The sequence below is a fragment of the Sus scrofa genome, chromosome 1 (assembly GCF_000003025.6).
Source record: "Sus scrofa isolate TJ Tabasco breed Duroc chromosome 1, Sscrofa11.1, whole genome shotgun sequence".
In the NCBI taxonomy this organism is placed as follows: domain Eukaryota; kingdom Metazoa; phylum Chordata; class Mammalia; order Artiodactyla; family Suidae; genus Sus; species Sus scrofa.
The window spans coordinates 36956359-36968923 of NC_010443.5; the positions used below are offsets into that span (position 1 = coordinate 36956359).

Consider the following 12565-nt stretch of genomic DNA (forward strand, 5'->3'; position numbering starts at 1 on the left):
GGGCTACTGTAGAGCACAGGGAACTATACTCAATGTTTCGTAATAACCTACAAGGGAAAAAAATCTGAAAAAGGATGAATCACCTGAAACTCACATGACACTGTATACTTCAATTTAAATAAATAATTCAAAAAAGAAGCTACAAATGTAAAGAAAATTAAAAAGCTAAAAATATCTAAGGTGAGTGCCCTTATTTTTCTTTTTTCTTTTTTTTTTTTTTGTCTTTTTTTGCTATTTCTTGGGCCGCTCCCGCGGCATATGGAGGTTCCCATGCTAGGGGTCGAATTGGAGCTGTAGCCTCCGGCCTACGCCAGAGCCACAGCAACGCAGGATCCGAGCCGCGTCTGCAACCTACACCACAGCTCACGGCAACGCCGGATCCTTAACCCACTGAGCAAGGCCAGGGACCGAACTCGCAACCTCATGGTTCCTAGTCGGATTTGTTAACCACTGCGCCACGACGGGAACTCCTATTTTTCATTTTTATATAGGAGAAATATTTTCAGAAGTATCCTTAGATCATTTTCTATTTCTTCTGTGTATCACATTTATTTAGGGAAATATTATAAATCCAGAAATCATACTACACTTTCTTTTTCCTTTTTTTTGTCTTTTCAGGGCTGCACTTGCAACACACGTAGGTTCCCAGGCTAGGGGTACAATCGGAGCCACACAGGATCTGAGCTGCATCTGCAACCTACACCACAGCTCATGGCAACACCAGATCCTTAACCCACTGAGCCAGGCCACGGATCGAACCCGCCACCTCATGGTTCCTAGTTGGATTCATTTCTGCTGCGCCACGATGGGAACTCCTACACTTTTTTAAACAAATGAAATTCATGGGAAGTAAATGTGAAACTATCCACAATGGGTCTTAATTTTGCCATTTTTAAGACAGAAATAAATGATTTATTATGTGGCTCCACTAATTTTTGAAGTTTTTCTCTAGATTTTTCTTCTTCCAATTCTTTGGAATAATACTCATGCCATCACAATCATCATACTTCCATGGAGGCCACAAAATAAAGACTGCTGATATCACTCACTGTACTTTCTAATATCAAGACTTAAAACTGCAAAATCTATAGGCAATATTTGTTTTTTAATGTATTAAAGCACATCTTAATTAAACTATCTAACTTTATACCTCAACAAACTAGAAAAAGAACAAAGTCCAGAGTTAATATAAGAAAGGAAATAAAAATCAGAACAGAAATAAATGAAGTAGAAACCCTCCTGCTCTGTTGGTGGGAATGTAAACTGGTACAACCACGATGGAAAACAGTATGGAGGTACCTTAGAAAACTATACATAGACCTACCATATGACCACAATCCCACTCTTGAGCATATATCCATACAAAACTTTCCTTGAAAAAGACATATGCACCCGCATGTTCACTTCAGCTCTGTTCACAATAGCCAAGACATGGAAACAACCTAAATGTCCATCAACAGATGAATGGATTAAGAAGATGCGGTATATATACAGAATGGAATACTACTCAGCCAGAAAAAAGAATGAAAATAATGCCACTTGCAGCAACATGAGCGGAACTAGAGGCTCTCATACTAAAAGAAGTAAGTCAGAAAGAGAAAGACAAATACCATATGATTTCACTTATATCTGGAATCTAATATATGGCACAAATGAACATTTCCACAGAAAAGAAAATCATGGAACATGGAGAACAGACTTGTGGTTGCCAAGAGGGAGGGGGAGGGAGTGGGAGGGACTGGGAATTTGGGGTTATTAGATGTAAACTATTGCCTTTGGAATGGATAAGCAATGGGATCCTGCTGTACAGCACTGGAAACTATGTCTGGTCACTTGTGATGGAGCATGGTAATGTGAGAAAAGCATGTATAATGTATTGTGACAGGGTCACCTTGCTGTACAGTAGAAAATTGACAGAACACTGTAAACCAGCTATAATGGAAAAAATAAAGATCATTATTTTAAAAAATCTAAAAAAATCTAAATAAATGAAATAGAGACTAAACACAGAAAAATGAATGAAACTAAGAGCTGGTTGTTTGAAAACATAAATAAAACTGACAAGCCTTTAGCTAGACTCAGCAAGAAAAAAAAAAAAAAAAAAGGCTCAGATAAATAAAACCAGAGCTGAAAGAACAGATTTTAAACTAATACCACAGAAATACAAAGGATCATAAGAGACCACTGTCAATAATCATATGCCAACAAATTGCACAACCTGGAAGAAATGCACAAATTCCTAGAAACATAAAACATTCCAAGATTAAGTCATGAAGAAACAGAAAATCTGAATAAACCAACTACTAGTAGAGATTGAATCTGTGATCAGAAATCTTCCAACAAACCAAAGCAGAGGACCATATGACTTCCTTGGTAGATTCTACCAAGTATTCAAAGAAGAACTAATACTATCTTTTTCAAAGTCTTTCAAAATACAGAGGAGGAAGGAACACTTCCAAACTTATTCAATGAGGCAATTATCCAAAACTAGGCAAGGATACCACTAGAAAAGAAAATTACAGGCCAATATCCCTAATGAATACAGATATAAAACTCAACAAAACAGTACAAACCAAATTAAATGATATATTAAAAGAATCATAAACCATGATCAAGTTGGATTTATTTCAGGGATGTAAGAAGGGTCCAACACCCACAAATCAATCAATGTGACATACCACATTAACAAAATGAAGAAAAAAAATATCATCTCAGTAGCTGCAGAAAAAAGCATTTGATAAAATTCAACATCCATTGATGATTAAAAACTCTCAACAAAGTTGATATAGAGGGAGTGTACTGCATGTAACATAATAAAGGTCATGTGTGACAAGGCCACAGCTAACACCCAACTCAAGAGTGAAAAGCTGAAAGCTTTTCTTCTAAGATCAGGAAGAAGATAGGATGACCAATTTTTACATTTTTATTCAACACAGTATTGGAAGTCCTAGTCAAAGCAATTCAGCAAGAACAAGGTATAAAAGACATCCAAACCGGAAGGGAAAAAATAAAACTGTTACTGTTTGCAGATGACTTGATACTACATATAGAAAACCCTAAACACTCCACTAAAAAACTGTCAGAATAAATAGTAGTTTCAGATTTAGTAAAGTTGCAGAATACAAAATCAACTGTTTCTATATACTAATAAATTATCAGAAACAGAAATTAAGGAACAATCCCATTTATATTTGTATCAAAAAGAATAGAATACCCAGGAATAAACTTAACCAAGGAAGTGAAAGATCTGAAAACTAGAAGACATTAAAGAAAGAAACAGAAAAAGACACAAATAAATGGATAGATATTCCATACTCATGGACTGGAAAAATTAACATTGTTAAAATGTCCATACTACAGATTCAGTGCTATCTTATTAAAATTCCAATGATGCTTTTCAAAAAAAGAGGACAATCCTAAAATTTCTATGAAACTGCAAAAAGAACCCAAACAGCCAAAGCAATCTTGAGAAAGAAGAACAAAGTTGGAGGCATCATGTGTGTTGATTTCAAACTATATTACAAAGCTATAGCAATTACAACAGTATGGCATGAAAAGATATACAGATCAATGGAACAAAATAGAGCCCATAAGTGTTTAAACCCATACTTTTATAGTCAATTAATTTATGACAAAAGAGTCAAGAATATATAATGGAAAAAGTCTTCAATAAATGGTATTGGGAAAGCTGGAAAGCCACATGCAAAAGAATGAGACTCTATCCTCTTATACCATACACAGAAATTAAGTAAAATGGATTAAAGACTTGAATATAAGGCCTAAAACCATAAGACTCTTAGAAAACAAAGACAGTAAGCTCCTTCACATCAAACTTGGTGGTGATCTTTTGGATCTCACTTCAAAAACTAAGGCAATAGGAGTTCCTGTTATGGCTCAGTAGTAACGAACCTGACTAGTATCCATGAAGATGTGGTTTTTATCCCTGGTCTTGCTCAGTGGTTAAGGATCTGGCGTTGCCATGAGCTATGCTGTAGGTCTCAGACAAGGCTCGGATCCCATGTATAGGTTGGCAGCTTCAGTTCCAATTTGACTCCTAGCCTGGCAACTTCCATATGCTGCATGTGCGGCCCTAAAAAGCAAAAGGGAACAAAAAGCAAAAATAAACAAATGAGACTATCAAATTAAAAAGTTTCTGCACAGCAAAGGAAATCATCAACCTACCAAATGGGAGGAAAGATTCGCAAATTATCTGATAAGGGGTTAATATCCAAAATATATGAAGAACGCATACAACTCAAAAGCCAAAAAAAAAAAAAGATTAAAAAGACGGACAGAGGATCTAAATAGACATTTTTCCAAAACAATATACAGATGGCAACAGGTATTTGAAGAGATGCTCAACATCACTAATCAGGGAAATGAAAATCAAAACCACAATGAGGTATCACCTCAAACCTGTTAGAATGGCTATTATCCAAAAGAAATAATATGTAAAGAAAAGGCAACTCATGTGCATTGTTGGTAGGATAAAAACTGGTGCAGCCACTACAGAAAACAGTATGAAATTATAAAAACATAACTGCCATATGATCCAGCAATTCCATTTCTGGTATGTATCTGAGTAAAATGAAAATATTAATCCAAAAAGACACATACACCCCAATGTTCACAGCAGAGTTATTTGAAATAGACAAGATATGGAAGCAACCTAAGTGTCCACTGATGGATGAATGGATAAAGATGTGAGATGTATCTATATACACACACACATATGTATAATGGAATACTATTCAGCCATTAAACAGAATGGAATCTCGCCATTTGCGACAACATGGATGAACCTCGAGAGCATTAAGCTAAGTGAAATAAGTCAGAGAAAGACAGATACCATATGATCTCACTTATATGTAGAATCTAAAAAATAAACAAAAAACCAAGCTCGTAGATACAGAAAACAGACTGGTGGTTGTCAAGGAGCCAGGGGGTGGGGGTGGAGAGACACAGTGGAGGGGGTCAAAATGTACAAACTTCCAGCTTATTCAATAAATAAGTCATGGGGATATAGTACACAGCATGGTGACTATAGTTAAAAATACTGTTTGCATATCTGAAAGTTGCTTAGAAAGTAGATCCACAAGTTCTCATCACAAGAAAAAAAAAAACTTTATAATTATGTATCGTGGTGAATGTTAACTAGACTTACTGTGGTAATCATTTCATAATGTATACAAATATCAAATCATATTGTACAGATGAGAAACTAATACATCAATCATACCTCATTACGAAAAAGAACACTAATGTCTGCCACATTCACTTTACTTTCTAATTTTAAAGATAAAATGTCAAAATCTAATTTTCATATCTATTGTTCATATAGCTGGCAATGTTAGTTACTACTTTTATTATTACTAACTCAAATAAATACATTAACTGCTGTGATTTCTAAGAGCTGTAATGCTACTATTTGAATTATCAAATGTCTCACTTCCCTCAAAATACTAAAAGACAAATCAATACATGGGAAGTAACTGACTGGGAGGGTATGAAAAACACACATTCTAACACACAACAGAAGCCTCTTATTCAATGTGACAGATAATGGTAATCACAGTGTTATGGACTGTGTGCCCCTAAAATTCATATGTTGAATTTCTAATCCCTAAAATTTCTGTACTGGGACATAAGGTGTAAAAGGTAGGTGAGTGAAGTTAAATGAGGTCATAAAGGTGGGACCCTAACGATGTCCTTCTGAGAGGAAGACACACCAGCAGTGTTTATGTACAGAGGACACAGAAAGAAGGTGGCTGTCTCCAAGCCAGGAAGAGGTCTCATCAGAAACCAAACCTGCTGGCACCTTGATCTTGGACTTCCAGCCTCCAGAGTGTGACAAGATCGAATTGTTATTAAGCCACTCTGCCTACTGTATTCTGTTTCAGCAGGCTGAGTAGACTATAGTTAGTTAATTGAGAAAGTTAGTAAAAGGAAAACATTAAAATGCCTTATTAATACATTAAACACCTTATTTCAACTTAAAAAATTGTATGGTCGGAGTTCCCATCATGGCTCAGTGGAAACAATCTGACTAGTATCCATGAGGACATGTGTTTGATCCCTGGCCTCGCTCAGAGCGTTAAGGATCTGGTGTTGCTGTGCGCTCTGGTATAGGTTGTAGATGCAGCTCAAATCTGGTGTTGCTGTGGCAGTGGCACAAGCTGGCAGCTGCAGTTCCAATTTGACCCCTAGCCTGGGAACTTCCATATGTACAGGTGTGGCTCTAAAAAGACAAAAAAAAAAAAAAAAAAATTGTATGTTCATTTATTAATCTTCTGACACAGAATTAAAACCTACAAAGATTTCTGGTTTCGGCTTTTGTAAAACAATGCAAGAACTCAGTCTCTTACAAAGCAATCTGAGTAGAGACACCTTGATTATAGTTAATTTTTTTCCAAACTGTTAGAGTTATCTCAACCATTTTCAATCCAAGATGCTTTTTTAGCAACTCACTTTGTCCTATCTTTCTAAACCACCCATAACCATTTCTACAGAAATAACAACTTTATTCTTCTATACCTATTTCACTGGTCCAATACTTAATTAGATTATATAAGGGCCATAACAAATATAATTGGCATGAACACCTCACAGAAAAAACACAGCACACATACCTATACTATATATGTATATGTATACACACACACACACACACACACACACATACACATGCACACACAAACATAGCTTTCAGAAATGTCATAATACTGGACCCCAATTATCGAGGAAAGCTTGTCACACTGTAAATTCTTACTTGGTAATAAAAATGAGCCTCTAAAATTTTTGCATAAAGAAGTGAATTAATGAATGCAGTGTTTTAGAAAGATTTATTTACCAAATAAGAACTAGAGGTGTGAAAAATGGACACAGATAATTTAGGAGACTATCAGCATAAACCAGGTAAATGGTATAGGAGTCTAAAGTAGACACAGACAGAAAATGGAAATTAAAAGGACAAAAATAAGAAATACGTAAAATAATATATGCAAAAGGCACTCTATGAACATTAGCTTTCATTACTGTGAAAGATTCCATAAGCTGTGAATTAGATGAAAAAAATCAAATGCACAGGAAAGATGAGTAAGACAAAATCCTCAGGTGGTTAACACCCTGTTCTTTTTTGCTTTCCCTATAGATCCAAAGCGAAGATGGGGCTCACACAAGTTTCTTGTGAATATGGGAGCATGGTGGTCAATTCAGATAAGTATGGCCCAAGGAACATTCTGTAGATTGAATTAAGGTCCATCACAAGGCACTATTTATATCAATTCTGACCTAGACATAACAGATGTTTGTTCTTTCTTCACAAGCTTAACTGAACTGTGTGGGTATAAGAAAGAGAGAAAGTGTGCAAGAACACACGTGTTGGGTCCTAACAGGGGCGAATTTCTTTCTGCTCTACATAAAATGACATTTCCTCTTCAGTATAGTCTGCAGTCAAGTAGGTTCTGCCTTTGGAGAAAAATGGTAATGAGTACATTGCTAATTAGACAACAGTTGTTAAAGAAAAAGTGCTCTGTTCCATAACTGAGTTAGCCCAAGGATGTCAAATAAAGCCTGAGAAGGTTAACTTTTACTTCTCTTCTTCTATTGAACTTCTATATTCTATTCCTACACTCTAAACCTCAACAAGTGTCACCTCCTCAACTTCTGCCTGTCCCTGAACTTAATAATTTTTTAAAAAATTAAAAATAACATTTCCAAACTTCATTAGAGAAAAACTACAAATATCTGCTAATTCTTTCAGAATTTATCTGAAAACATTAGGATCATTTACCTCAAATTCCTTCACTTTTTCCATTGTTATCAAGCGCCTCGATGTATGACTAGAAAGCTTCTGCTCACAGTTGCTGATGAGTTTCAAGCAAGGGTGCCAAGGTACCATCTCTTCAGTGTATCTGAAGAAAGACCAGCTAAGTGTTATTAGCAATCCCATGTGGAGCCCTCACAGAAGGGGTTATCCAGTGTGATACGGGAGGTACCATTTTATTTCATACAAGCTGCCCATGTAATCCATAAAAATCCTACATTTTTAAAAAGCAAAGTATTTTAGGAGTTCCCATTGTGGCTTAGCAGAAATATTCCTGACTAGTATCCATGAGGATGCAGTTTGACCCTGGTCGCACTCAGTGGGTTAAGAATCCAGCATTGCCGAGAGCTGTGGTCTAGGTTGCAGATGTTGCTCAGATCCAGTGTTGCTGTGGCTGTGGTGCAGGTCAGCAGCTGTAGCTCCCATTTGACCCTTAACCTGGGAAAAGTTCCATATGCCACAGCTGTAGCCCTAAAAAAAATAAAATAAAATAAAAAAGGTATTTTAATACTACATCTAAAAAACAAAGTTCAATCTTCTTTATCTAGAGAATACAAGCATGTTTTATTGAAGAATGCCACACACTTAAACCACAAAAATACAAGATGATTCTACTCTAAAGGATTCCACAAAATCACATAAGACAGACATTTCACAATAACCCCCTGATACTCATTAGGGACTGATTCGACTAGGGATTTTTATAAATACCCAAAGTATAAAGTCCACTACAGCATACACTTTCCCCTGAACATGAAATGTCCCTGTAAAACGTTAATGACATCTTGAGACTTCTAATAACTTTGTTATAGATTATTCAAATAAACTACCACTAAAATAAGCACTACAGACAACATCACCTCTGATCACCTTAACCTGAAATAAAACTGAAGCCGAGATAACGAGCAGTGGTCCCTGCTGCTATGCAGCCCAGGTACTAAATGAATGGAGATGGTAACATCTAGAAAGCAGGACAGTCAGGAGAGGGGGCTCACTGGGTATGGGTACCTTTAAGAACATTATGATTGCCAGTTTTTATTTTTTCTTTGCAAATCTTCCTATCTTTCTACATAGTCTCTGCAAACATTTCTCACGTGGGAAATTTTTAAGCTCTGATCTAAAAGGGAAAGGTGCTGATCAGCACTTCCAGTACCGGACTGCTATCTCAGCCAGCCTGTCCTGATGCATGAACACTGTCTTCTCCACCACTCTTCAACTGACTTCTTTAGGTCCCTGTGACCTCCAACAAGCTCTCCCTCGTTACCTCAGACACATGCTCAAAACCTTCATCACTCACTTACCAAGCAACATTCAGAATGTACCTCACTTTACTATCAGTGGAAGGAATTCTCTTGAAGTCATTCTCTGCCTCCTTCCTTATGGCTTTCCCACAAATAATGACCATGTCGGATTTCATCTCACCTAGTAATTCTCTAGTGCTGACTGTACAGTCAGAAATGTGCTCCTACAACATCAGCTGACCTCAAATCTGGAATCTTTCATAAAAAGCATTTATGATATCAAAGAATATATTCTACACCACAGTTGACTAAAATAATGGTAACAAAGAGAAGATATGGTTTTGACCTTAGGCTTGCAAACAGCAGGGTTTAAAGATATCTGAAACTGTCAAATTCAGTAATGTACTCTTTTTTAAAGAAAAAAGATCTTATTACCTGGCAAAGTTGACAGGGTATATTTTTATTAAAATGTTACTTAAATGTATACAAACATAAATTCCTTATGCTTATACAATTTATATATAGTTATATTTTACATAACTATAAAACCAAAACCAAATTTACAAATTAAATCAAAGTACAAAATCAATATAACTTTAAAAATATTTCTGACATCAATAATGCTAAACTGGTGAAAATAAGTCATTGGCATTTGGTTTAACAACAGGAAAACACAGATTATCTTTGTGACTTGATCTTTGAGTTTAAGCATGAAGGAACATTATTTAGGTCATCACTATCGTTAACAAACTTGTTTTTAACCATTATTCTATTAAATGAATGAGCCAATCAATTTAACTGTGTACTCCCAAAATATCATACTAAAATATTTTAAAACAGCAGTTAAAAATTACTTACTATATACTTACTAATATATTTCATAGCAGTGTATCATCTGCAATCTCTTAAGTAGCAGCTATAAATATGTATTATGTTTAGACTATTACAATAATATGGTATCATCTTAATTCCCTGTTTTCACTATTATCCCCCTATATAGCCTAAGCATCTATTTAAAATCTTAATCAGCCTCAATATGTAAATCCAAAGAGATAGCTAAGTGGTTGCTAGGGACAAGAGTCTTAGTGATTGCTTGTGTGTGTAGGGGGTTTCTTTGAGGGGTAATGAAAATGTTCTGGAATTGGACAGTGGTGGTTGCATAACTTTGGGGATATACTAAAAACCACGGAGCTGTACACTTTAAAAGGGTGATATTCATGGTATAAACATTACATTTCAACTTTTATTAAAAAAAGAAAAAAAAACCTATGCTATGTATATAGGTCCCTAGCTTTTCCATCAATCAGTTTTGACAGTCATTTATTTTCCTGGGAATCTTCCTGCCTATTTCCAAATATCACTAGAATTTCACTTCCCATTTGAGAAAGATTTCGTGCTGACTGGAGACTTACTAAAAACAATTTAAAGAGAATCATTTTTTTGTTTGTTTGTTTCCTAGATGAAAGGTGAAAAGCATGTTCTGTTCACTGCTGAGCCAGCACAAAATTCATTTTATCACAATTAAAATGTATCACCAAATCTACTTTGAAGTACTTTTATTGGACTTCTTCACTGTCATCATTTTTGTCACCAGCAGCAGCAGCAGCAGCAGCGAGATTTCTATTAAAGGACATCTTTCACAAAGAAACACAGTTTCCAATCACTTCAAGAGAGTTATCTGTCTGTAAATGATGAGTATATAGATAAGTGGAACCTGGGCAAAGAGCTACATTCACTCAATAGCTTTAGTAAACTTCTCTAACACCAAACACACAAGTTGAATGTATGGGCTGCCCACATGAATTCACAGACCTTCAGGGTCATTTGCAAACAGTTAAAACTGTGAATAATAGATGCACAAGTACCAACAATCTACAGTGACTTTATGTGCTAAGTCTCTGTGAGTGATAGGAGTAAAATACTAGAACACAGATGAAGAAGTTATTAATTCTGCCGAAAGGCTTGGGAAAGTGTCACAGAAGTGGTGACAATTAAGTTAAACCTTGAAAGATGGTGAGAATTTTACAGCTGAGGAAAAGAATGTATCAAGCAATGTGGACAGATTATGTAAAGTGTACAGAGTGTCTTGATGCTGGCCAAAAATCCAAAATACTAGCGTGGGGAGAATCTATATTAGAGGAAGCAGAATCTGTTGAGTAGCAGTTTCTCCACCACAATTTAAATTGCCAAACAGTGAAAAAAAATCTTTCTTTAATTATCAGTTCTGACAATTCTTCACAAATAACTAAGCTTTTAGGTAGTATTTTGTTTTTATTATGTCTTATACCTTTCAAAATGTCCTGGGTTTCATGAATAATACTTGAACTTGATTATAATGTTCAATTCTTATTTTTAAACTCCAATCATACAGCAGGATTTGGTTGAACAAATTAATTCAATAGTAGTACTAAAAGCCTACATTCACTTTACCAAAAATGCCAAAGTTTTTAAAATTAAACTCTGCTAAGGCACAATTTTTAAATGAATGAATGAATTATTTATTTATTTATTTATTTGTCTTTTTAGGGCCGCACCCAGGGCATATGGAGGTTCCCAGGCTAAGGGTCTAATCAGAGCTGTAGCCACCAGCCTATACCACAGCCACAGCAATGCCAGATCTGAGCCGCATCTGTGACCTATACCACAGCTCATGGTAACTCCAGATGCTTAACCTACTGGCTGGATATTTAATCTACCAAACGAGGCCAGGGATCGAACCTGTGTCCTCATGGATACTAGTCAGATTTGCTTCCGCTGAGCCACAACAGGAACTCCATATTCTTTATTCTTAACTCTAATAAAAAAGTCTATTTGCAATACAACATAACCAAAGTAATTGCAAACTGATTCAGAAGTAAGAACTTTATTTCAAATTTTTGCAGATGTTTAGTCTTAAGCTCATCTAATAACTGTGTTTAAAAAAGAGTTAAGATTTTAGACTATGTTTGCTGCAAAAGTGAAAACAGTTCTTTTCCTAATATAAACTCAAGACAAACTAAGTTCATTAATAAGATCACTTTGGGTTAAGGGGAGGATAAGGCACAACAGAAGTCTAGTGATGAACATCGGACCACCTGGAAATAACTCCCGCTAGGGACAAATAAGTCAGGGAAGTAAATGCCATAGCAGTCTTCCCACGTGTGTGCTAGCGTGGAGGAAATCTGTCCTTTGATTAAACACATAAAATTTAAAAAAGTGAAAAGCACACCTTCCTTTTCTACTTCTAAAATCTCCGTTTGTTTCTATGAGCTAGGAATTTCCCCTTGTCGAAATTATTAAAAGCTACTTAAGAAATATCCAGCAGCCATTTTTTAAGGTCTTCAGAAATACTAAAATAGATGAAAGTACCTCCAATTTCACCCTTTATAAAAAGAAATTAAAGAATTACAAAAGATATTCATAACTACATTTAATTTTAATTGTAATTAAACTAAAATTATAATAAAAACTAACGGGGATATTTCTAAAGGACAGAGGATCCACCTTAAAGGGACTCTTG

At 35.6% G+C, this 12565-nt stretch overlaps 1 protein-coding gene across 8 annotated transcripts in view; it reads right to left on the reverse strand.

The window, feature by feature from the left end:
• The window catches only part of TRMT11 (tRNA methyltransferase 11 homolog), a 71223-nt gene that overhangs the window by 25502 nt on the left and 33156 nt on the right, over window positions 1-12565 (reverse strand). For all 8 annotated transcript variants that reach the window (XR_001305933.2, XR_002343018.1, XM_013992581.2 and 5 more), the window contains one exon: window positions 7793-7913. Coding sequence is in view for 6 of the 8 variants with exons in the window: in XM_013992581.2 (XP_013848035.1) it covers window positions 7793-7913 (121 nt within the window). In the remaining 2 variants the exon portion in view is untranslated. The remainder of the gene's footprint in view (window positions 1-7792; window positions 7914-12565) is intronic.